At 37.2% G+C, this 26446-nt stretch overlaps 2 protein-coding genes across 11 annotated transcripts in view; one reads left to right on the forward strand and one right to left on the reverse strand.

Moving 5' to 3' along the window:
- Positions 1–26446, reverse strand: part of RPS6KB1 (ribosomal protein S6 kinase B1) — a 141224-nt gene that overhangs the window by 77503 nt on the left and 37275 nt on the right. For 3 of the 7 annotated variants that reach the window (XM_004457598.3, XM_023588505.3, XM_058283882.2), the window contains exons 14-15: positions 21860–21972; positions 16804–20849 (exon numbers count right to left, since the gene is read on the reverse strand). In XM_004457598.3, coding sequence (XP_004457655.1) covers positions 20612–20849; positions 21860–21972 — 351 coding nt within the window. In that variant the 3' untranslated portion in view covers positions 16804–20611. Of the gene's footprint in view, positions 1–4441; positions 4565–16803; positions 20868–21859; positions 21973–26446 lie in introns of those variants that run through there. The other 4 variants (XM_023588507.3, XM_023588506.3, XM_058283883.2 and 1 more) reach the window with 4 other exon arrangements.
- On the forward strand, positions 3851–15271 carry RNFT1 (ring finger protein, transmembrane 1). 4 transcript variants are annotated; one of them, XM_071210890.1, is made up of 9 exons: positions 3851–3947; positions 5702–6138; positions 6347–6423; positions 7971–8071; positions 9386–9539; positions 10185–10343; positions 11034–11099; positions 13629–13730; positions 14394–15271. In XM_071210890.1, exons 2-9 carry the CDS (start codon positions 5739–5741, stop codon positions 14526–14528), a joined length of 1194 nt encoding a protein of 397 aa, XP_071066991.1. In that variant the 5' UTR covers positions 3851–3947; positions 5702–5738; the 3' UTR covers positions 14529–15271. The 4 variants fall into 4 exon arrangements, with proteins under 4 accessions (XP_071066991.1, XP_071066990.1, XP_004457660.1 ...); XM_071210889.1 differs by having other exon boundaries at positions 3879–3983; XM_004457603.5 differs by lacking the exon at positions 3851–3947 and adding an exon at positions 4277–4390.

The raw sequence follows: 26446 nt of genomic DNA on the forward strand, positions 1-26446 counted from the left end.
CACTGTGTGTGGGCCAGCTCATCACACAGCTCAGGAGGCCCTGCGTTTGAACCATGGACCTCCCATGTGGTAGGCAGGCGCTCTATCCGTTTAGCCAAGTCCGCTTCCCCATCAGTTAACTTTTGTTACAAAATAAACCACCCCAAACATAGAGGCTTAAAACAAAGCACTTATTATTACCTGTGATTCTGAGGGTTGACCAGATGGTACTTCTCATTTGAGCCAGCTCAGCTGGGGCTAGATGGTCTAAAATGGCCTTACACATTTATCTGGGGTCTTAACTGGGAAGGCTGAGATGGTTGGGAGAGCTGGGCCTTCTCTGCAAATGATCCCTCATTTTACAGGAGGCTACCCTTGATTTCTTCACATAGTTGCGAAAGGGTTGCCTGCAATGAGAGGACAAGTCCCAATCTGCAAACATTGCCATGTCTCTATTAAACGTAAAATTGCTCTTTTCCTAATGACCAAAGCAAATCATTTGAGTTAAGTCTGAGAGGGGCCTACCCAAGTGTCTTAGTTTGCTAGTGTTGCTCTAACAAATACCACAAACTGGTTAGCTTGAAAACAACAATAATTTACCAGTTCACAGTTGTATAAGCTAGAAGTCCAACATTAAGTTTATTCCTAGACCATGCTTTCACCCCTAATATGGTATTAAGGCCCACCCTGAATCAGTTTGGGCTTAACATCCTCAAAGATCCTATTTACAAATGAGTTCATACACACAGGGTGGGAGATTAGGAGTTGAGCATGTCTTTGTGAGATTCAATCTACCACCAAAGGTTATGGATATAGGGAGGTATGAAAAATTGGGGCCAAAGTCTCCACTATCCTGCTGGGTCTTATATAAACTGAGAACACACAGAGAGACACAGAGAAAAGAAGAGCCACTGCCATCTTTACTCTGCCATGTATGAGAGAGGACTCGAGGATCACTAGCAGCCAAAGCTGAAGCACCAAGCCCCCAAGAGGGTGGGCCCACGGAGTGTAAGCCATATGCCCGATAACCCAGAGCTGGGTTCAGAGAGAAACTAGAGCAGCCGAGGCTGAGAGAGGAGTCCGGGAAAGAGACAAGCCTTATGCTTGATCCCCCACAGCTTGGCTCTGGGACATAGGGAACCTAGAGGGGAAGGCAGGGACCTTGGCAGAGACCAGCTACCATCTTGCTTTGCCACATGGCAGGACACCAGGATCACCAATAGTTGACTTTGGTGAGAAAGCATCTCTGTTAGCACCTTGATTTGGACATTTCATGGCCTCCGAACCATAAGCTTTTAATCCAAATAAATTCCCTTTAAAAAGCCAACCCAGGAAGCAGATGTGGATCAAGTGATTGAGCTCCCGCCTACCACACTGGAGGTCCCAGGTTGGTTCCTGGTACCTCCTAAAGAAGAGGAGCAAGACAGCAAGCCGACGTGATGGGAAGGTGCAACGAGCTGATGCAACAAGATGATGCAACAAGAGACACAAGAGGAAAAATATGAGAGGCACAAAAAAGCAGGGAGTGGAGGTGGCTCAAGTGATTAGGCACCTCCCTCCCACATCGGAGATCCCGGGTTTGGTTTCCAGTGCCTCCTAGAAAAACAAGGAAGATGAACAAACACAGCAAGTGCAAACAACGAGGGGGTCGGGAGAAATAAATATAAAAAAAAAAAAAAAAGACAACCCATTTCTGATAGTTTGTACCAGCAGTCCTATAGCAAACTAGGACATTTAATTCCATTGAGGCTAATTCCTTAAAACCTTTCCAATCTCATTCTTCTTGAATCACGCTTCACTGACTAAGTTCAAGAACTTCTCACCTTGTACTACATCCAATAATCTAATTGAGCTTGCATTGTTGTAATCTATGAGCACATGAATTTTCAAAAAAACACATCATATAACTCAGTTGCTTATTTCAATATCTTCCCTTTGGCTATAGAATAAACCACAGAAAAAATCTAAGGCCCACAAAACCTTTGATTATGTAGTCCTTATTACGTCTCATCTCACAATTTTCTTTTATGCATATTACTCTTCCAAAAACAAAGAACTAAGTCCTTTCAAAGTCTGTGGTATTTCAGTAAGCACAACTTTTCCACATAAAGTTTCCATCTGGAATATCATATCACTGCTTGTGCCCTGTAAAATCTCAATTAATTTTTCAGGAGTCATCTCAAATGCCACAAACTTAATGAAGTTAAATACACCTACCTTTGTGCTTCCATTGCATCTCACACTTAGTTCACTGTGGGATGGAGACGCTTTTATTTCTTTCTCCAATATCTGGTAGTTCTTGACATTTGTTAAGTACTCAGCAAATGCTTTTTGAAACAATCAAAAACTAGTAGAATATATACATATACGTCTTCTTGGAAAATTCACTATAATCCAGTTTGGCCCTTAGCCTTGGTGACCCAGAAACCTTATTAGTCAGGAATACCTAGATAAATCAAGGCCATTGTGGAAAGAAAGAAAAGAAAGAGAAAGGCAAGGAAGAAAGCCAACGTGTTAACTGACAATGAGCAGCATATCTAATGCTGGTTTGGGGAGGGGAAGGGAGGTTGTCTTTCTACCCATGGGAAATTATGTGGTAATAGAAGAACTAATCTAAGTACAAACTCAAAGTAGATAGGAAGTTAAACAGTAGACTCAGTTGTATTCTGATAATAAGGTGCAAACAATTTAATGATTAAGGAGTCTCAAAAGTCACACACCAGCACAGTAACTTAGGCAAGGTGTGGATGGTTTTAAATCAAGTAGTTTAAGTGGTTTAAGTCAAGAAAATGACAAAGTATCACTTTTTTACCAGTCAACCCAGAACTGTGTATATGTAGGCAAATACATCCTCTCTAGTGAGGAAAGACTAAACACCTCTCCCATATTATTTCAATAGCAGGGAACATTTAAATCCAAGAACTGTAGAAAGACCGTGGAGGGTTATTTACCTTGAAAAATCTCTATAAATAAAAGAATCAAAAGATAGAGGGAAGTGAATTTGGCTCAACCGATACAGCATCCGTCTACTTTATGGGTGGTCCAGGGTTCAAACCCAGGGTCTCCTGGCCCATGTGGTGAGCTGGCCCACAAGCAGTGCTGATGCAAGCAAGGAGTGCCCTGCCATATAGGGATGTCTCTCATGTAGGGGCGCACCACACAGAGGAGTGCACCCCACAAGGAGAGCCGCCCCATGCGGAAAAAATGCAGCCTGCCCAGGAGTGGCGCTGTACACACAGATGTAGCAAGACGACGCACCAAAAAAAAAAAAAGATTCCCCCTGGTGCCTCTGACAAGAATGCAAGCGACACAGAAAAACACACAGCAAATGGACACAGACAGGAGCAGGGTGGGGAATAAAATTAAAAATAAATCTTAAAAAATAAAAAAAGGTGTAAGTTTCCAGTTCAGAATGATGGCTATAAGGTATATGGGAAACAGATGGAATATATTTACCATCATTTAAAATATAGTTAGATAACAACAAAACTAAAAACAAAACAAACAAAATATATATATACATTTAGGCAGGGGTTCATACAAGGCGAGGTTTTTTTACATTTTTTTCTTAAACTTTTAATGATAGAACAGTTTTAAATTTACAGAATTAGTGCAAAGACAGTACAGAGTTTCCTTTATCTCACATAACACAGGATTTTAAAAATCTAACTTCTACCTCTACGCCAACCCCAAATTCTCTCAGGTTCTGACAGACTCTAGCCCACACAACGCCAATTTCAGAATTGTAACAAAAACACAGCACAGTCAAAACCTCACCGCGCAGCCAGGTGTAGGCTAGTGAAACGCGAACCCGGAAACCCTAACGCTCCTGCCCCGCCTCCCCTCGCCCCGCCCTGCCCTATAAGAGACGTCCCGACCCCCTCGCCAACGTGGCTTCACCCACTCTGTCCCGGCAGGCGTCAGCGAGACGCGGCCAGGGCGCCGGGCAGCCCACCGTGCAGCGGCGGGTAAGGCAGAGGCGTCAATTTTACGCTCCACCGACGGTAGGCTCCCGAAGCTAAACTATTTTTATACCGCACACCTCCAGATCGTTAAGGCGTGTGGCGGGTTACACAGGAAAATGCACGTACATGACTACAGTTCAGTTTTTAACGCGCCCCACATGGCTTCGCAGCCAACGCCCCCAAACAGTGGCAACTCGCCGCCTCGCGCCCTCCCGGTAGCGGCGTCACAGCCCGGGACGCGGCGCGCGGGGACGAGGACGCGGCGCGCGGAGGCGGGACGGCGCGCGTGAGGACGTCCGGGGAGCGCGCGCGCCGCCGCCGAGCCGGGTCGGAGTTGCTGGCGGTGCGGTTCGAGGGTGATGGCCCAGGCTGGGAGGACTGAGGCGTTCTCTCCCGCTGTTCCGGGCGCGGCTGCCGAGGCCTCGGTCTGCTCTTCGTCATGAGAGGTTAGGTCGGGGGAGGCGGGCGGAGGAGGCGGCGAGGGGCCGTGGAAAAGGGACTCTGCAGAGAAGAATCGAGGCACTCGAGGTTCGGACGTGGGTGGGAACCCTGTCCTCAGGAATTCCGGAAGAGTTGTTTGCGTTTACTTTTCATCCTTTCCTTTTTCTCCCCTTTCTTATCTGTGCATTGAGAGGAGTGGGAGGGTTTTACGTTTTTATTACTGAAAAGACACTGAAATTATCCCAGCCACCGTCAGTTTTCAGGGGTCTGAGGAAATACATAGCGCTGGTGGCGTCAGAGCCTCCCGAAAGGCACTAAACGTCAAACCGCCACACGGTTACCCCAAGATTCCTCAAAGCTAGGAATAAAAGAGTGGCACAGAACTTGCCCTGACGTTAACACCAATTTACTCCTGGAGAAACAGAAAAGCACTGAAGTCTAGGATGGCCTCTGCGCTTAGTCCGCTGCGACTCAGATCCTGGCATCCTCATCGTAGGCGACTACCTACATTAGATCATTCCTTACCAGAGCCCCCTTTCCTCCATCGGTTGTGGCATTTTTAAATGGCAGTCTATGTAGCTGTCCTTACTCAGACTAAAGTCATGTAGCAGTTACATGGTGGCTCAAATATTCCTATTTTAAAGGTATTTAAATAACATTCTTAAGAGGAAAAAAATGTAATTCTCTTGGTGGCATTGCTAACTATTGGAAACTTTATTGGGAAGCTGTTTCACCACAAAACTAAAATTGTAGGTTAACCAAATGGAATGCTAGTCTTTTATTCATTATACATGATAATACCTAATTTAAGGCATTAAGATTTAATGTTTCTTTTTTCCTAGCATTTCCAAGCATTAAGATACTGACTTGCTCTTCCTTATGAAATCTTTGATGTCGAATCCACATCAGATATTAAACTGCTCCATTTGGGCAGAGTGAATGCTTAAGTATTCAAGTATGAGTACTTATTAACATCTGCTGGACACCCATACTTTTATGGTCATTTTGCTGCCTCCTTTGGTCATAAGAAAATTGGAGGCATCTGAAGCTCTGTTTGTTTGTTTGTTTGTTTATTGGGAGGGGAGAGGAGTTAGTGGGGTAAGAGATGTTCCATAAAAGATAATTTGCATAGGGCAGCAGACCCTCGGCATTAGGGAGGTTGGAGAGTGTAGTATACAAGTGATAGATAACCTGAAAATAACCCATCTACTGTGATTATTAGCCACTTTTTTTGTGAATAAAGGATACCTAGTGAGCAATACATTGTCTATATTTAACTGTTCACTTAGAATATTGTCTCCTCTTTGATTTCTTAGGAGACAGAGTCTGGATAAGACAAAGTATTCAAGGGTCATGCAAGCCAACTGTAACCAATTGCGCTGTACTCCAGGCACTGCAGGCAGTGAGGATGCCTCAGCCTCCCAGTGTTCCCATACAAGATTGACAGAAGGCTCTTGTCTTCATCCTGGAGATGTTCATATCCAGATAAACTCCATACCTAAAGAATGTGCTGAAAATCCAAGCTCCAGAAATGTAAAGTCAGGGGTCCATAGCTGTACCCACGGATGTGTACATAGTCGCTTGCAGAGTCACTCACACAGTGAAGCTAGGCAGCCAGATGATACTGCCACTGAGACTGGAGAACATGGGAGCAGTTCCTTCTCAGAATTCCGCTATCTCTTCAAGTGGTTGCAAAAAAGTCTTCCATATATTTTGATTCTGGGTGTCAAACTTGTTATGCAGCATATATCAGGTAGGGCACAGTAAAACACTTGACTTATTTAATTGCTAAATTTGTTAATTTTTCTTTCTTGGTAATCTTTAACCTATGCATTTCAGTTTCTTATTTTCTGTTCGCTTTTAAAATTGTGTATGTTTCCTTTTAATTTATGTCATTATTAGCTTATATAGTCCTCTGATTTTTTTTTCCTTTCAATTAACTAGAACTTATTTTCTAACAGGAATTTCTCTTGGAATTGGGCTGCTAACAACTTTTATGTATGCAAACAAAAGCATTGTAAATCAGGTTTTTCTAAGAGTAAGTATAACTAAAGATGTATTAAATGTTTTTTTGTAGATTTATATATTCACTTTTGAGAAAAATAGGAATAAGACAGTTTCTCTAACAAGTTTTAAATAAATTGTAACATCTGTGATATATTAAATTAATCTGTTCTCATGTTGACTTGCTTCCACTTATTTTCTTTGTACGTTTGGTTCCTGATATATGAAGAAAAACTAAATAGAAGGATTCAAAGGTTTAAAATACATTTATTTGGTCTCTGTTGGCAAGTGCCTTCCTGTTTTGAGTCATTTTGATATACTAAGTAATATAATAATCATTAAATACTTGTTGCACTTATTTATTTAAAATAAATAAAAGGTATCATTCAGTAGATGAGTAATGAACTCGATAGGTCTCTCTTTTAAAGAAAATTAAACCCAAGAAGTTTTTTCCATAACATAAATTTTGAAAGTGTCCTATTCATATAAATCATTGGGAAAAATAGGATGTTTATAAAATTTCACTTTAAGGCAACTTTAAAGTACTATGTCTGTTTAAATGATCTTGTATTCTGACTTGGAACTGTAGGCAGAATCTTTCAAACTATGGAAATTTAGTTCAGGGTTTAAAATGAGAAATTTTTGAGGAGCAGATGTGGCTCAAGTGGTTGAGTGCCTGCTTCCTACATGGGAGGTCCTGGGTTCCGTCCCCTGTGCCTCCTAAAAACAAAAACAAAAACAGCAAAAGAAAAAACCAACTCAGGGAAGCCAATGATGCTCAGTGGCTGAGTACCAGCTTCCCACATATGAGGTCCTGGGTTAAATCCCTGGTCCCAGTACTTCCAAAAAAAAAAAAAAAAATAGGACCTTTTAATTAAACTAGTAATTAAATCTACTAATTAAAATTTGACCTTCAAGGTGAGATTAAAAACAAATTACCTTATTAAATACTTATTATCTGTGAATTTAAAAAATTATACTTCCAGGAACAGATATGGCTCAAACAGCAAAAAGCCCACTTCCCACATGGGAAGTCCTGGGTTCAGTTTCCGGTGTCTCCTGAAAAAACAAAAACAAACAACAAGCAAAACAACCAATAAAACCAACTTAGGGAAGCCAATGTGGCTCAGTGATTGAGAGCTGGCTTCCCACATATGAGGTCCCTCTTCAATCCCTGGCCCCTGATACCTCAAAAAAAAAAACAAAAAACAACTACACTTCCAGACTCTGATTAACTTGAAGCATTTTTGAAATTCTGTTCTGGAGAGAGGCTCAAACAAGGAAGCCTCGGAGGTAAAGTTTGCATTTGGGTAGATCCTCTATTTCAGTTTGTAAAAGACTTGGTTTCTTTGAAAACAGGTAATTTTTCATACAGTGAAGAAACGTGTATTTTAAAAATTTGTTTAAATGTAAGTTCTGTTCACTAAAGATTCAAAAAAGTGACTGGTGATGTATAATTTAACAGACTCTATATGTAAGAAAAACTTTCTCAGTTAATAAATTAGTCATTAAGCAGTTTAATTATATTAAAAATTCTGGCATAATTCAAAATAACAAATTATAAAATTGTTTATTTTTCAGGAAAGGTGCTCAAAGATTCAGTGTGCTTGGTTACTGGTATTCTTAGCAGGATCTTCTGTTCTTTTATATTACACCTTTCAGCCTCAGTCACTCTATTACAGGTAATTAGAGTCCAAGTACACAATCACATTTTTTATGTAATCATATATTCTAACTTTTCACATATCTCACTTGTATGTAGTACTTACTGTATTATTGTTCATTACCTTTCTGTCTCCTTGCAAGGTTGAGAACCAAGTGTTTTATCCTGATTTGTATACTCAATGCCTTGCACACAGCAGGTGCCTAATATTTAATTTTTTGAAACTTGAATTTTAGTTTATATAATATTTATTAAATACCGTTAGATTGTTGGTGGTAGTTTATTTTTTTAAACATTTATAGAGACCCACTATAAACATTTTCCATGTTTAGTTTCCATGTAATATGGGAGTGTTCTGAACTTTCGGCTTTAATCAGATAGCTAGTAGTCCCACTTAGTAGAGTTGGGGAGATGTGGAAAAATTTGGGATATAGTTTGTAAGTGGAGCCAAAAGGATTCATTGATGGATTGGGTTAAGTGAAGGTGGGGAAGAATCAAGGATGACCCCTGGGGTTTTTGGTCTGAGCAACTGGCTGGATAGTGGTGCTGTGTGCTGAACAATGGGGAAGGAATTGGTTTTGAGGGAAAAAATCCATATTTTGTTTTGAACACATATAAAAGGACAAATAGAAACTTAAGACAAAGGCTAGATTTATATTATGAGCTCAGGGTAGAGGTCAGGACTGTAAATTTTGGTGTTATCAGCATATGATTGAAACTTAAACACCATGGGCCTGGAGAAGACTAACCAGAGAAAGTGGAGGTAGAGAAGAAGCCTGGGACTGGACATGCCCACAATTTCGAGGTAGTTATAGAGGAGCAGCAGCAGCAAAGCAGCCTAAGAAGGAAATATCAGTGATACATGAGAACAACTGGGAGAGAGTAGTGTCAGAAGTCGAGAAAGAAAATATTTCATTGAGGAAAGATGGAAAAAGAAAAGTAACCTTTAAATTTAGCTAGTGGGAGGGGGTTAGTCATCTTGGCAAAACAAATCAGTGGAAAGGAGGACTGGAATCGTGATTAGAATTGAGGAGAGAATACAGATGTCTAGCATTAATGAAATTTTTAGTTCACAGGCTAGAGAGATGACAACTATGACAAGCTAGAAAGTTCTTTTTCTTCTATGGAGGAAAGATATGAAACTCAAACTTTAAAAAGAAATCCCTTTAAAATAAGTAAAAGCATTTCATTCCATTTACATAAACTGACATTTTTATTTTGCCCAAATCATATTTTTAATATATCAAAATATTTGGTAGCAATTTTAAAACCACCCTCTATATTTTATCTTTGTATGTTGCTCTGGTAAATTTTAATGTTTTTCTCTTGGTAGCTTAGTGTTTTTAAATCCTACTTTGGACCATTCAAGCTTCTGGGCAATACTTTGGATAGTTGGAATTACAGACTTCATTCTGAAATTCTTCTTCATGGGCTTAAAATGCCTTATTTTATTGGTGCCTTCTTTCCTCATGCCTTTCAAATCCAAGGTAAGAAACGAACTTATGTTTTATTGGAACAATGTTAGCAAGCCACTTTATTATTATTTAGTATTGGTTTAAATGACTCCTCCTTTTGTAATTTTTCACTTTGCTAAATAACCTAATTTTAATTATCTACATTATCTCAGACTAGCAACTATTTGCTCAAGGACTTAGAACTAATTATTAACCTATTCAGATAAATCAGAATTATATTTGTTTCAGAATAACCTAAAATTCAGTTCCTATTCATATATGATAAAATATTATTTAGATTTATACTTTTGTTCTTCAGGGTATTGTCAGTTGACTGTATGCAGTTAATTCAGTGGCTTCCATACACATAAAAACTTTAATACAAAGCTTTGTAATCAGCAAAAATATTCATATATAAGTTTTACTTGTATTATACATAGCATTTTCACTGTTACTCTTTTAGAAATTCTCTGAAAGCAAACCACTCAGTGACTGTAATATGTGAGAACCAGATTGAGGTTGTCAGTCAGTCATTATCAATATAAAGATTAACTTTATAGTTATTTGTGTTGTTGTGCCATATACTCAAGAAGTTCTCAGTTCAATATAAAATATTTTTCCTATGAATATAAGTAGCTTGGGTAGCTCTATTTGTTTTCTTTTTCCTTCCTTTTTCAGGGTTACTGGTATATGCTTTTAGAAGAATTATGTCAGTATTACCGAACTTTTGTTCCTATACCAGTTTGGTTTCGTTACCTTATAAGCCATGGGAAGTTTGGTAATGTAACTAGATGGAATCTTGGGATATTGCTGGCTTTACTCTACCTCATACTAAAAGTAGGTAATATTATAAATCTCCTTGTCATTGCATAATGATTGATACAATGATGATTACAAATTTTACATACTACTACTATGCTTTTTAAAAATTATTTTAGTTTATCTTCCTATCATTAATGTGAAGTAATGGCAGATTCTTTATCTATTTAGAAATAAAGAAATGGAAATATATATCTTTTTCTTAATTCAGTAGTTTTCTTTTTAATGACTTGGGATGAGAGGAACCAACCTCCACAAACATGGAAGACCTGAAGGGGGAAACAAGTGAATATGCCCATCCTCAACAGTAACATTCGTTAAAATTCTCAAACTGGTAAAGGAACTTGTCCTGTTTGCTCTATACCTGCTTCCCTCATCTTAAATCATGTTTTGAAACTTTAAAATCTGAATGTTAAAACATGTGATTGAGGTAAAATTGCTTTTATCTCATGTCAGTTTTTAAAATAATATTTGTCTTGATCAAATTATAAAACTACATATTCACATGTACTTCAGCATGAGTAAGAGTTGGCCTAAGTATATAAATTAAGTAAAATATTCTTGGACTTTAAATATATTTAGAATGAAATGATTAGTTGTGATATGCAGTGAGTATTAGGTTATATGTCAGAACTTTATATTATTCAAGGTTTGATATTTGATAGGGCTCTTTGAATTAATATATTGTCTCTTTATTCCCTTTTGCAGCTTTTGGGGTTTTTCGGACATCTGAGAACTTTCAGACAGGTTTTGCGAATATTTTTTACACGACCAGTAAGTAATTTTTATCAGTTAAAACATTTTTACCTTTCATTAAAATTTTTTTTTCAGAGAAGTTTTGGATTTCATAATTATATCTTTTTTTTGAGATTACTTTTATAGTACTTTGGCAGTTGAGGCTATAATGATTTAGGAGCTTTATTTCTGTGATCAGTTTCTTGAATTGTACATTAAGAGCAACCTGATACTTGCTGCATTACTTATGTACCTGAATGTGCTTCTTGCTCATTTAAATCTTAATGGTTTATAAATATTCCCTTAAAAATCTTGCCATCAACTTTATTCCTTTTCCTTTTCTAATCCACAAATGGTGACCCTGTATATTTTCATTAACTCAGCTTTCATGAAATTGCTTTCACCATAATTTATTGTATATGAAAAATACTCTTCAAAAAATCATGTCCCTTGCAGTTTTCTTCCTGGAGAAAACTTCCCCACCAATACTCAATTCTTTATGCACAAGTAAGTTCATGACATGGAATTAAACAATAAATTGAGACTCCAATGTCACTTATAAACTTACAGAATTCTATTGGTATTTCAAATTGCTTAGAAATGTTGTCATAAAGCAGCCTAATTCACTATCCAGATCAGGCCTTAAAGATTCTTAGTATCTAGGTGTGCTCACCAGATTTCAGGGTTTGATCCTAAACTTTGCAGTCCATTAGGTTCATCAACAATTATTTGGTCGGGGAGGGCTGAAGGGGACTGACAATAATGCCAACCTAATAATGTAATATATATGTGTGTCTATGTATGTATATGTATTTAGAATTATATGTATAAAATATAAATGTGGAATTATGTCTCTGAAGTAGACCTAACTGGCCAGGGCACTCTTTCCCTAAGACAGTGTTAACTGTGTAGAAACAAGTGTGCTACATCATATACAGACTTCTTTTTTTAGTCAAGATACAATAAAATTGAAGGAGTTCAACTCTGGCCAAGTTAATTCAATGGATGATTAAGAGCATCACTCATTTTACTATAATTGATTTTGTAAGGCTTGTGCTCAACTGCTCAAGAATATACCCCAGTATTCTTTCTCTTTGAAGCAAAGTGTAGAAAACATCCTGATTACCTTTCAGTAAGATAGATGCTAAATTAATAAACCTGTCATGTCATAGCCACTCTTTGATTATTCTGGATTCTCCCTGAAATAACCTAGGTGTATATATATATATGTTCCTTAATTTTACAAGGGAAATGGCAGTCACACAGGTGAGGAATGACTTATCACCTGGAAGTAGTCTCTGAACAGACAAGAATTCTGTTTGAAAAGCTTGTCAGCTTATCTGCAGTGTACTCTGCAGATGACACTATTGAAGGGAGATTGGCACCAAGGTCATTTATCATTTTCCTGCCTTGTTCCTGGAATCTTTTAACATCACCAGTCTCAAAAATACTTGATTTTTAATATTTTTAGCCTTTATGATTCTTAGATTTTATTAGCCCTAGAAATTTATTGTAAGAGGTTTAGATCATACCCACAGATATGTTGAGATAATTCATGCTTTTCTTGTTACCATAACTGAATTTAGTTGTCATGTCTCTTTAGTGAACCTTTCTCATCTTTTCTGTAGAACTCTGATCTCATTTATACCATTTTGATTCTTCCAAATTTCACTTAGGGTTCTTAACACTCATATCTAATTAATCACCAAGATTCTGTTGGATTTGGTAAGGAAGTTAAGATCTTGAGATCAGAAGTCTTTTAGAACTTTAGAAGAAAAGGAAATTCAAAGAATTGCATTATTGTTGAGTCATTTAGTTTTGATAGTATCATCTTCTCTACCCAGATGACATTTTGCAATTATAGTTTCTTTGTAAAATTTTATCATTTCTTTCCTAGTAATAAATGCTCTGACTTTTGTGATAATTAGGGATGATAATTAAAATTATTTTTAGATGTAGTGACAGGACACTCTTCATTGGTCCCCACACCTTCTCTACATTCTACATTGAACTCAGCTGGGAAGCTTTAAAAAAAAAAAAACCAAAACAACAGATTCCTGTGTCCCATCCCAGTATATCTGGACCTAGTGAATAATTCTCCAGTGTAGAACTAAGAAAACTGTATTTCTAAAAATAAGTTTTCTATATGAGTTGCATTCATTCACCAAGCTCTGGATTGACTTTTTTTGAACCATTGCTATGAATAGGGAGACTCAGTTTGGCAATTCTGGGTCAGATAATACATGAATATAGGTTTTATGGCATTTAATTGTAATTCACGTTGCTTAGTCTCTTAAGTGAGTTGTGTTCAACTTGAAACACTGCCATCATTTGGGAATCCAGTTTGGATCTAATAATCTTTTAAGATCCTAATATGTATTATTTTAATTATTTTGCCTCTTGTAATCCATTAAGGCATGGTTCTGAATATGTAGTTCAGTCAATGTTTGTATTCCTTGGGAATATTTTCAAATGCTTGGTTTGAGGGAGATTTGAGAAGTACAGCATCACTTATGTATTTAAAGAACAGGAAAGAAATTTATAGATGAACATAACTTATATTCATAGAGTTATGGAGTGCCTGCCAGCAAGAGACAGTGTTCAGATGTGGATGATATTTGTTCAATATGTCAAGCTGAATTTCAGAAGCCAGTTCTTCTCATTTGTCAGGTAATTATATTTTTAAGCAACGTAAATATCTATACTGTTTCTTCTCTGTGACTTGCACAAGTCACATTTATGTTAGTTATAAGGAAAAAACATCTACACTGTTTAGTTGGAAGGTAGCACTCAGGATACATTTAGTAATTTCTTGTCATTAAGGGTTTGGTAGATGGGCTCAATCTTGTCCCTTATGTTCTGATGTTTTAAGCATAGAAATATATGAAAGGGAAAAATAATTAAACTGGCAGCCTGGATATTAAAGTGATTGAAAAACAGACTATTTTTATAATTCAGTACTAATCTTATAATAATAATGCCAGCATTTGTTACTGAATTGTGTAAGGCCCTTTCCTATACTTTATGCAGTTACTTTTAAAGGCTTTAGTAAGCTGTTAACTCATCATACTTATCTTAAAGGTATCACATAGGGATCACTTGCATTTTATTAAATAATTATAGAAAGTCAAAAGAACACTTGTGGTGTTGGCCCTAACCCCCTGTTTGTGTTCTTTAATGTCATACTTCGAGGTTTTTCTTTTTTTTTGAAAAACAGGGTAAAGGGATTAGGGCTCTCAAATCCCTTTCAACTCTAAAGAGTGTGATTCTCTGTAATGTGATGAATTTAAAATGTTTGTCAAATTTAAATTTTAGTTCTTAATTCCCTTGCAGCATATATTTTGTGAAGAGTGCATTATCTTATGGTTTAACAGAGAAAAAACATGTCCACTGTGCAGAACTGTGATTTCAGACCATATAAACAAATGGAAGGATGGAGCCACTTCATCACACCTTCAAATATATTAAGTTCTATAAACGCTTGAGGCCACAAAAAACTAATTTCATTTGGTTACAGTGCATATTGATAAAAGCATTAGAATGGATTTTCAGAGCTAGAAATTAAGAAAAATGTTTCCAGATATTTTTAGAATAAAAGATTTTGTGTAGTTCAGTTTATCAGAAGAGTAAATGAGTGGAAGAACTGTTTTAAAAATTATATAAATGATGTTAAACCTAATGTATATGCTACAACATTTATTCTATCTTAATTAATTGACAGATGACTGCAGTGTTAAATTGTAAATGTGTTTTTCTTTTTATCGAAACAGCAATTGGATAGCTACAACTGGTGGTTTTAGAGAAACTCAGGTACTCTTTCCTGACATTGTTTTTAGAGTAAAGAATATTTTTCATAGTATTTAAAAAATACACATCTGAAAGTAGAATTTTTTAGCATTGACTTTTATAATTCCCATTCTCAAAAATTCTTAAAAGTTTCATAAAATTTGTATTTTTAAATGGAAGTTCTAAATGCTGTATTTTACCTGTAACAATCAGATTTTCTAAGTGAAGATTAATTTACTGAGGATGATATATTTTATTACAGTATTCTCTGTAGTATGATTAACAGTCATTGAGAATAAATAAATTCCTTTGTGGACCTCATACATGCATTCTGCCTTCGGTTTTAATGTTTATGATCTTGGTTTTTATATATTGCCATGGACTGTCTTGAAGTAGCTATTAAAGTAATTCACACGGAATACAAACAGCTGGCTTCATTGAGTCTTTAATAGTATGACAACTCCCTGGTGTTTAGATGAGAATTTCCATAATAACTAGATGTCCCTAGAAGAGTTTTGGAATATTATGCTTGAATCAGTATTATTTGGAGATTAAAGCTTGCTTGCACTGAGAGACAACCATAAACTTTGGATAGTGTGGTTTGTTTGTTCCTGGGCATTTGTCCAAGGTAATGGAAAAGGGAATGAAGCACTTTCTCTCTCTCCCTTTGATAACCTCTGAGGAGGAATCTGAGATCTCTAACAAAAATCTAGAGAGCTGCCACCTCTGGTGGTATCTTAAGTTTATAGTATGAGGCCTCTGCCTATTTTTTGTATTACCATCTATCAGTTTGTACACAAGGAAAAGATAATGGGGAGAAGTTAGGAGGTGGAGATTTACGGTGTTTACAATATAGAATTTAAACCAGTACATGGGATAGTGACCACTGGCTACAGGTAGAATTTTCATGCCCTTATGGCCACTCACATTGACAAAAGAACATTAAGAAACACCAACTTTTTTTTTCCAGGTAAATATTATGAAGTTTTAAGTACAGCTTTTTCAACTCTTTAAACTCTATTCACATTGAGAATAAATATGGTAAATAAAGCTTACTTGGCCTTAAATCACCTTTCTGACTTTGTGGTGATGCTAACAGTATTCTTTGGATATACCAGCAGGAAATGAATGAGAAAGGCAATCTGGACTTAGAATTTGGCTGTGAAAGAAGTGCTGACTGAATTCTTGTTCAATACACAAGAGCACCTTACATTTTGGTTACTTTGGTCCTGTTTATAATACCTACTTACTATAACTACTTACTCTGTGGCTATTCAGATAGCTTTATTTCTTAATATGATTAAATAGAAAACTAGGGTTTTGGTTTTTTTTTAACAAATTAGAAAGCAGTTCACATATGACAAGGGGGGAAAGGTAATAGGAAATCTATGCTTTCCACTAAAGACACTGATTAATTAAATGCATTTCTCTACTTATGTCCTATCCTCTGAAAAAAAGGGGGATGGGGTATGGATTAAACAATCCATTTATTCTGTGAATTTAGGTCATGTCCTCTGAAAGAAAATTGTTTTACCAGCATTAAGAGAGGCTAATATATTTCATAAAAAGATAAGTCAGTTTGAGAACTGTAGAGAAACCATCTTGGCAAGTGTGATTTAAGTACCTCATACGGAAGAAGTGGTTTATAGATTATGCAAAACACCCGTGCTAGATAGAGTGACAGATTTGTGTATACACTCTTGTGCATACACAGTAAATAATCAAAAGTAGTTAACAAGTGTGGCTGAATACATTGCTGATTGTTGGCACAAGAAAGTCTTAGTGTTTTTACATAAAACTAGCTTTCACAGAAATTCACAAACTTTTTTTTAAGCAAACAAGTCTACTATTTGGCATAATTTGAAAACCACAGATTAACATCTAATATATAGAAATCAGTACTAAAATGTGTTATATTATCTTCAATTTCTCAGCAGAAACAGTTTTACAACCATCATTCCTCATATACATAAGTAGTTTATTAAATATGAGAATCTGGACACATCTGGCATGTTAATGAAAAACAATTATTTAAACCATTTGTGCATCTGTTGTGCATACTGTTATTTCTTCCTATATTAGGATAATTTTTTTTAAAAAATCACTTCTATTTTATGTTCATTCAAATTTGCATTTAATTTCTATTTACATTCATTCGATCTGAAATCAAATATGTTAATACAGTAAACTAAATACAAGAATGAAAAGCAGAAAAGGTGTTATCCTCATAGTACTCCTAAATAAGGCAGCTGAAAAATTTACTGATAGATGCAAAGCCAACTTGGAATAGGAGAAAAATAATAGTTTTAAAGAGCAAACACAAACATAGATGAACCCAATTTTCAGATGTTACTCCAGATTTCCACTGATTGTGCTAACAGTGTTAAGAATCACACAAGAAAAATACTGTACTAATCTGCAACAGACCACAGATCATATATGACAAATACTTTTATGATCATTTTGTTCAGCCTGCTAGTGTTTACTCCTATGGGAATTGGTAGATGTTTGGACATAGGTGTTTTTCTTTGAGAAATTAGCCATCTTCAAAACCTCAAAATCCATTCTTCTTAAATTCAACATTTCTTATATGAGAATAATCATATATCTAGTCCTTGTAAGCTAGGAACCATATAACTAGCTGGATACCCAAAAAACTTAGATCCTATATTAGATAATAACCTCCAAGGCCTAGTATATTAATACTAAGTATCTTGTTTATAATCACTTATTACCTATAGTAAAGAATGTTGAATTTATGAAATATCACATATATGCACTCTTCCTGCCACATTATCTTTTATTTCAAAAAATAGTATGGGAGAACCCTTCTCGAATGATTCAAACTAGTTAAGACCACAAAGGAGAAAAATAACTTTTCTAAAAATCTGGTTCAAGTTCAATAATTAACACTTTACATTGTTAATCACAGCTGGTTTATATATCCCCTTTTAATTATTCTGCATGCTGCAAATCTCATAAAACCAAATTAGTTAACTTCAATTTTCAGTGATTATATTTTAATTAAACAGCATGCATAAAATAAAAAAAAATCCTGTAATAGCTGATTTCAAATAAAATAATTCAAGCGATGAAAGAAAAGCACCCAAGTTCTTTTATACACTTACCTGGAATAATCATAAAGAACCCTCCTAGAAACTCATGACTAGTAATATTGACATTGTATATTTTAAACTATACTTGGATTTTTACAAATAAATATAGGGTAAGCCATATTGCATAGGTGTGTGCTTTCTGTGTGACACCAATGTGGCACCTGACATGTTTTCACAGTCATCATAGGGATATCCATTTATAGAACACAATTTTTCAATAAACTTGCCACACGAGAGAAATTTCACTTAAGGTATGTTGTTAAAAAAGCTGTGTATTTGTGTGACTTACAGGTATGCAACCAATGCATTTTTGTATTTTCCAGAAAAATGGCAGTGTTTGCCACTATTGCTAGCAGTACTAATTATGAAAATGGTTTAACTAATGGAGTGATTACAGCTGGCCAATCACAGTGCAAATTTTACTAGCAAATAGTACTGAGGAGGAAAGTTTTGGTGTAAAAGTATCACTGAAATTTGGTTAGGCAGTCGAATCTACACTTAGTAATCACACTTGAAAATAAGTATTAGAATAGCACAAGCCACTTACAGTCTGAAATAAAGCCTGTACACACCACCATAGCGTTCTGGATTCTGTTTTTTCCAATACCACAAACTGACACAGAACAAAGACCTGTATTTTAAGTGCAATTTCTGCCCTTAATCATCATTGTAGCTTCTAATTTACTAGCTACAGTTAAGAAATTTCTCAGTAGGCTGCTGCAATAAGGGGATGAGGTGGAGGGTGGAGGCCTTGAGGGGTTATTTAAGAAAAAAAAGCTTTCTATCCAAAGATGAACTGTTATCATTTCTATCATTTATTGCCACAATTGAAAAGGTATATTTCCAGTATTTTTCATGGCTCTGTTTTTGCTTACTGTGATAGGATTTCATTCATCTCACTTGAATTGCAATTTAAATATGCAAAGATTTGCTCTTTTCTGACTGAATTCAACATGCATAAAGGATTTTATGGCTTGGATCCTATGGCTCAAAAAAGTGTGGAGAACACAGCAAGCAGCATCTATATAAAAAAAATTCCAGGGTTGCAAAATATTACAAATTGACTTTGCACACTTAGACTGAAGACATTATAAAAGACAAACAAAAAGAGGTCTCAACTGCTACTGCATGATTATTTATTATACTAGTATGCACTGAAATAAATTTTTATAAAGCTCTGCAGATAGTAAACCCTTTCACCAGCTGAAGTCATGGACATGCTCTCTTTAAGGCAGGAAGTTATTTAAGAAAGGTAAAGTTACCTTTATTTTTATTCTTTGTACCTGTAAATCACTTAAGTAGATTTTGTTACAATTTCAAAAACATAGTGTCCTGGTAACTTGGTTCCAAAATTAAGCTTTCTTTTCATTGTGGAAGACATTCATCAAAAGGCCATCAACTATATCAAAAAATCTAACCTCAATATAAGAATAAAATGGGCTTTTTTCCTTTTCCTGTTGACAAAAAAAATGTAAGCAAGGTAAACAGCAAAAGCAGCATTAAAGAAAAGAAAAAGTAAAACTTGAAACCTTACCAGTTTACTGAAAAGAGAATTAGAGAGTGGACTATGGTCACACCTTCTTCCCCTTTATATCCCTGTCCTCCCTTTCTTTGCCGCCCTCAGTACGCATTTTATCCTGACTCTCTTCAGACCTTCTTCAGCCATGAGCTGAACACATTTGGTGTCTTGAACCAAATTCTGGTATAAGAATAGGTGGTGATTTTTCTTTCCAGTGCAATGCAGGCCCAGGACAAGGATGAAATGTAGGACATAGAACTTGTGCCCCTTCCAAGGCTTCCAGTTAAGCTTAGCACATAGCAGTACTGCAAGTAGAAATAATTAAATAGATCCTTTTTTTCCCCTAGTATTACAGACAGGTATTGCAGCTGGGTTACTGAAAATAAACCCCAGGTCCACCCCAATCCCTCAAACGAGCCACAGCTGTGGTTAACAATGATTCATTTGCATTTTATTATTTCACCAAGAGAAGAAACAGAAGTCTGGCTTTCTTCACACCAACCAATAATTTTGCGTTTTAAAGTTTGGGATGTTTTCCATAATGAGCTGAATCAAAAATCTATTTGAAAAATATATATTTATATAAAAAAAAGATTCAGGTTGTTTGCACGTAAAACATCAACTTTAAGTTTTTTTTTGTCTTTGATTCCACATTGCTGGAAAAAGTTTGACCAAGCTTGCATGCTAATTTGTCCTTAGTAGCAAGTATTACAGGCAATTTCTTCGTCTAGTAAAGGAGAACCCTTCTTCGACACAATCAGAACTCAACAGTGATTCAGAAGCAACATTCTACCCTTAATACTGTCAGTTTTGAGCCATCAACATAAAAATCTTTGATAAAGTTGAGAAGATGTCACTAGGAATCAATTAATTGATGTGCCTAAGAGTTCTGCAATACTATTTTGCTTAAGTTGGTTGTTGTTGTTTTTTTGTGTGTTTTTTTTTGCACCATTGATTGAGTTTTAAAAATCCATGTGTATTTTTCCTTCTGTCCAAAACATTCTATGTAATGTTGACTCTTTGGGACTGTCATTTTGAGTCTTCTTGTTTCACCTTGCAAGATGCTCTCACATTCCCCCCCTCCCTTTTTAATTTTTTTTTGCCTTAAATTCGTTAAAAGCATTGCTCTGTCATAGATTCATACGCAGGTGCTCTGGTCGTTTGGAGATCATGGGAAAAACTTGTTTTTTGTATGGCCCAGAGTTCGGCTGTCGTATTGGAAGTGGTGCTGATGCTTCCCCACTTGTTGTCACATCCATCTGCTCTATTCCACTTGTTTCCATTGGATATTCCACAGGCGTCTGAGGATTTGCTGTGCTGGCTGAAGCACCTCTTCCCCAGAAATCCCCCGGAGAAAATTTGACCGGGCTTTAAGACAAGGAAGAGCTATCATTCATTTGTCTCAAGGATCATCCCAACAAGAATTATTTCCCTTACATTTAAAGGGAGTGGGGTAATATGACAGTTATTTTCATTTAATTTGATTTTTGTGTAGATTAGCACAAAGGCAAAAGTTGAGCTATCTCTCCCCTAGAATAATTGCTAGTTTTCTAACTGGTCTCTTTACCTCTATACTTCCCCGCACCGCCCCCCCCCCCAATAATCCTCAGTAATATTTAAAAATATAAAATCATTTTACTCTCACTTAAAACAGCTTCCCACTGCACTTAAAATACTGTTCCAAGATCGTGCTATTCTCTGCTTCACTCACCATACACCAGGAATGTGGACCTCCCTTTCATTTCTAAGAAAAGGCCAAGTTTTCTCCTCCCTCAAGGCTTTTGCACTTGCTGTTCTTCTGCCTTTAACAATCTTGTCCCTCTTATTTTTTGTATGGCTGGCTCTTTCTCTCCATTCCTAAATGTACTTCACCATGGAGGCCTTTCTCTGACCACCATGAGTAGGAGCTCCTTGTTATTCTCTGTTCTCAACTACTGCACTCTTTATTTTCTTTCACACAGCACTTGGCACTACTTGTAATAACATGTTTTTGGTATATATGTCTTTGTTTATTGTAAATCCTTCCCCCTAAATTGTAAGCTTCATCAGGACAAAAACAGTCCCTGTGTTAATCATACGTGTCCCCAGCATCCAGCACAATCCTGGTGCCCAATAAATGTTGAATGAATGGATGAAGGGGACATTTGCCAGTAAAGTAGCTTTCAGGAGGAAAGGTAAACTATATAATAACATATTGTCATAGATTAGTCACAGCCTAGTCATTTGCAATATAAGAAGTAGGTATAGATGCTAAGCTTATGTCAACCAAAGACAATATAACATTTCATTTACATAACATGGCATACATTTTGTAAGCCAATGCTCTTCTAGGTTTAAAAACAAAAAAAAGACACTGAGAAAAACAAAGGCTGAAATACCTGACAGGTGTTCGCGGGCTGCCAATGAATCTTCGAGGTGATCGGATTTTTGGTTCAAAGGAAAACTTTTCTTTCACACTTTCAAGTACAGATGGAGCCACATATGTAAAACCCTGAAAGACAGCAACAGTACTACAGAATTTTATGTTCTCATAGACATCAAGGAAATGTGATTTTTCACTCTCTGACACATCAACACAATGATGCACAGCTAAAATCACTAACTTGTATATGCTCCCATCTCTTCAATCTCATTTCCACACCTGTTAACCTCTTTTGGGCTATTTCTTGAGGCAGAGACCACAAGAAAGCATAATTCTATTTAGCTCCATATCACGGCAAATAAAATTCCACCCTATGGATAGGAGTAGGAAAAAGTAGGAAAATGTGGGCACCAGATTAAGGGTTTAAATAAGCACTAAAGAAATTTTGATGTTTCCAGCACTTGAATATAAGCAACTAAGCTTGTCACTACCAAGATATTTCTTATACTAATTAGACCAAAGTAAACAGATTTGGGAAGCGGATTTGGCCCAACGGATAGAGCATCTGCCTACCACATGGGAGGTCCAATGTTCAAACCCAGGGCCTCCTGATCCATGTATAAGCTGGTCCTTGCGCAGTGCTGATGCACACAAGGAATGCTGTGCCTCGCAGGGGTGTCCCCTGCATAGGGGAGCCCCATGTGCAAGGAGTGTGCCCCATAAGGAGAGCCGCCCAGTCCAAGAAAAGTGCAGTCTGCCCAGAAATGGTGCCACATACACAGAGAGCTAATGCAGCAAGATGACACAACAAAACGAGACACAGATACTGACAAGAATACAAGTGGGCAAAAAGAACACACAGCGAATGGACACAGAGAGCAGACAACTGGGGGGGGGGAAGGGAGAGAAATAAATTTTTTAAAATCTTAAAAAAAAAAAAAAGTAAACAGACTTCTTGAACTTGGTGTAGTGGTGAAGCTGAATGTACCCAAGAAAAACATGTTCTTAAATCTAAATCATCCTTATGGGTATAAACCATTGTAAGTATGACCTTTTTTTTTTTTTTTAAAGATTTTTTATTTTTTTCTTTCCCCTTTCACCACCCCCCCAAGTTGTCTGTTCTGTGTCCATTTCGCTGTGTGTTCTTCTGTGTCCACTCGTATCCTTGTCAGCGGCACTGGGAATTTGTCTCTTTTGTTGTTGTCGTTGTTGTTGTGTCATCTTGCTGTGTCAGGTCTCTGTGTGTGCGGCGCCACTCCTGGGCAGGCTGGACTTTCTTTTGCGCTGGGCAACTCTCCCCACAGGGCACACTCCCTGCACATGGGGCTCCCCTACGCGGGAGACACGCCTGAGTGGCACAGCACTCCCTGCGCGCATCAGCACTGCATGTGGGCCAGTTCCACATGGGTCAAGGAGGTCCTGGGTTTGAACTGTGGACCTTCAATGTGGTAGGTGGACACTATATCCATTGAGCGAAGTCCACTTCCCTGTATGACCTTTTGATGAGGCTACTTCAAATAAGGTGTGACCTACCTCATTCATGATGGGTCTTAGTCTTATTACCTGAGACCTTTAAAAGAGAATGAAATTAAGAGAGAGCCACAGGAAGGGCAAAAAGCTGAAATGGAACCCCAAAGAGAAGGAAGAGACTAAGAGATACCACCATGTTCTGTGCTGTGCCGTGTGGCAGGGAAGCCAAGGATCGCTGGCAGCCAGTCATTGATGATACCTCAAATCATAAGCTAATAAATTCCCATTGTTTAAGCTGAACCACATTATTCTATTTGCTTTCAGAAGCCTAGGAAACTAAAACACCTGGCATGTGTGACCTTTCTGGTTTCATACCAGTGAGTGGCCATAATTTGATTTTTCTTAATGAATACAGGTCAGCATTATGGAAACCCTCAATTTAAACAGCAGAAATACAGTTTTGTTCGCTTTAGTTCTCTCTTGGACCTTGCTGTTAAACAACTGGCTGCCATTTCTCGTGCTGTCAATGTTTATCCCTTTACTCATCAGTCCTAAACCCATCTCCTCCTGATTTATAATTCTAGTTGCCTATGGAGCTGGGTATTATGATTACATTAAATAAGACTCCATAAGACTGGATGAAATCTTGAAGTGTAAGGCACTATTTAATAGTATGTATGCTTTCTGACAGTTATATATGGACCTCAGAGGCCATTTCCCCATGCATTCTAGAGGGTTAGAGGTATAACTACAAGACCAAGTTGGGCCTTAATCATCTCTGAATTTCCAATAATTTTGTCTTACAATAGGAGTTTAAATATTTATTGAACTGAAGTTGCTAGAACTACAATCTCCAGGTAAGTGGGATATTACTATTTTATTTATTTTTAAAGATTATTTATTTATTTATTTCTCTCTCCTTCCCCACCCCCTAGTTGTCTGCTCTCTGTGTCTATCCACTGTGTGTTCTTCTGTGTCCACTTGTATTCTTGTCAGCGGCACCCAGAATCTGTGTCTCTTTTTGTTGCATCATCTTGCTGCATCAGCTCTCTGTGTGTGCAGTGCCACTCCTGGGCAGGCTGTGCTTTTTCCATGTGGAGCAGCTCTCCTTATGGGGTGCACTCCTTGCACATGGGGTTCCCCTACATGGGGGACACCCCTGTGTGGCATGGCACTCCTTGTGCACATCAGCACTGTGTGTGGGCCAGCTCACCACACAGGTCAGGAGGCCCTGGGTTTGAACCCTGACCTCCCATAAGGTAGGCGGATGCTCTATGAGTTGAGCCAAATCCGCTTCCCACTATTTTTTGAAATCTGGGCAACAACCTAACTAATTGTTCTTGTGTTCATTAATTAGCCATTTTGAGTAATTATGAAAAGCTCAGTAATAGTTTAACTGGCAAAGAAAGCTTAACTATAAAACTTTCGCCACCACAACTGGCTTAGCAGCCAGTTAAAATGTTTCTAGAGGGGAGCAGAGTTGGCTCAGGTGATTAAGCTGGCTCAGGTGATTGAGCACCTCTCTCCCACAGAGGAGGTCCTGGTTTTGGTTCCCAGTGCTTCCCAAGGTTAAGACAAGCAGACAAAGAGAACACACAACGAATGGACACAGAAAGCTGACTGAACACAAACAAGGGGGGGGGGAATAAATAAAATAAATCTTAAAAAAAATAAAAAAGAAAATGTTTCTAGGGAAGCAGCTGTGGCTCAGTTAGTTGGGCTCCCATCTACCATATGGGAGGCCCTGGGTTTGTGTCCTGGTGCCTCCTTGTGAAGGCAGGCTCACCTGCATGCCACGGAGTGCCACCTAGCCCGCAGGCACCGTGGAGAGCCGGCTCAGCAAGGTGACGCAACAAAAAAGGGAGACAAAAAAAAACACTGAAGAGCGCGCAGCAAATGGACAGAGGCGGCAGCAAGCAAGCCACAAGGGGGGAGGGGAAATAAAAATAATTAAATACAGACACAGAAGAATGTACAGCGAATGGACACAGAGAGCAGATAGCACGCAAAAAGCCACAAGGGGAGGGGATAAAAAAAATGTTTCTAGACTTTTACGGGGGAAAATAGTCAAACTAGTTTAAACTCTGCAATGCCCAATTGCAGTCAAAGGTCTCTCTCTTTGTCAAATAAATTTCTTTGAGTGTAAATTCCACATCAGAATACACAAGAGAAAAAAGAAAGCAGCACCAGAATCAAAGCTATTCATACTCACTTTCCTAAGTGAACATGAGAAATTTTACTAAGGGCTATACACTGATGTTACAATATGTATAGATCACACTTATGATGTTGCATTATGTATAGATCAAACTTATATGAATTTGGGAGTGGATGTGGCTCAAGGAGTTGAGGGCCCACCTCTTACATGGTAGGTCCCAGGTTTGGTTCCTGGTGCCTCCTGAAAAAACAAAAACAAATAACAAGCAAAACAAATGAAAAAAACATCTCAGGGAAGCCAATGTGGCTCAGTAGCTGAGCGCCAGCTTCCCACATATGAGGTCCCAGTTTCAATATCTGGTCCCCTGTGGTACCTCAAAAAAAAAATAAAAATTAAAAAAACCCTAAATGAATTTAACTACATGCACTCATTTATTTTATAAAATTAAAAACACTAAAAAATTTTATTTTACATGTATACTCTACTTTTACATTACCCTATAGTCTATTTATAGAATTATTACTATTCAGCAGTATTTACTCAAAACCATGTTATAATACGGTGATTTTAAGGGTAATTTTGACTATACGCATTGTTTGCACTTTAGAACTTACACCCACACACACACACGAAATATAACACTTCTGTGTCATACTGAGAGAAATATGAAAAAAAGAGTTTGAGAATTAAGTTATTGATACTTCTATAAAAACCCATTGAACTCAGAAACAAAATAAGTAGGAAAAAACTACCAAATGATTATTTCCACATAATTCCATTCTCCCTAGAGATAGTCCAAAAAGAAATGATAAAACAAAGGATACAATATGAGGTATATGTTCATAAGACATATAAATACAATAATAATCACATGCATATATAATACTTAGGCAAATGATGGCCATCTGATAAAAACTGATCATTTTTCTTGATCAATATCTGAAAGCTTTGCTTTTCTGTCTGTGAAGAGAAGCT

Source organism: Dasypus novemcinctus, chromosome 21, assembly GCF_030445035.2.
Source record: "Dasypus novemcinctus isolate mDasNov1 chromosome 21, mDasNov1.1.hap2, whole genome shotgun sequence".
Classification (NCBI taxonomy): domain Eukaryota; kingdom Metazoa; phylum Chordata; class Mammalia; order Cingulata; family Dasypodidae; genus Dasypus; species Dasypus novemcinctus.

Excerpts from the sequence above, each read along its gene's own strand:
- RNFT1 (XM_071210890.1), top strand. The coding sequence starts at position 5,739 with ATGCAAGCCAACTGTAACCAATTGCGCTGTACTCCAGGCACTGCAGGC. Across the intron at positions 10,344-11,033 it reads TACTCTACCTCATACTAAAA|CTTTTGGGGTTTTTCGGACA; the intron begins GTAGGTAATATT and ends TCCCTTTTGCAG. Across the intron at positions 11,100-13,628 it reads GAATATTTTTTACACGACCA|AGTTATGGAGTGCCTGCCAG; the intron begins GTAAGTAATTTT and ends TTATATTCATAG.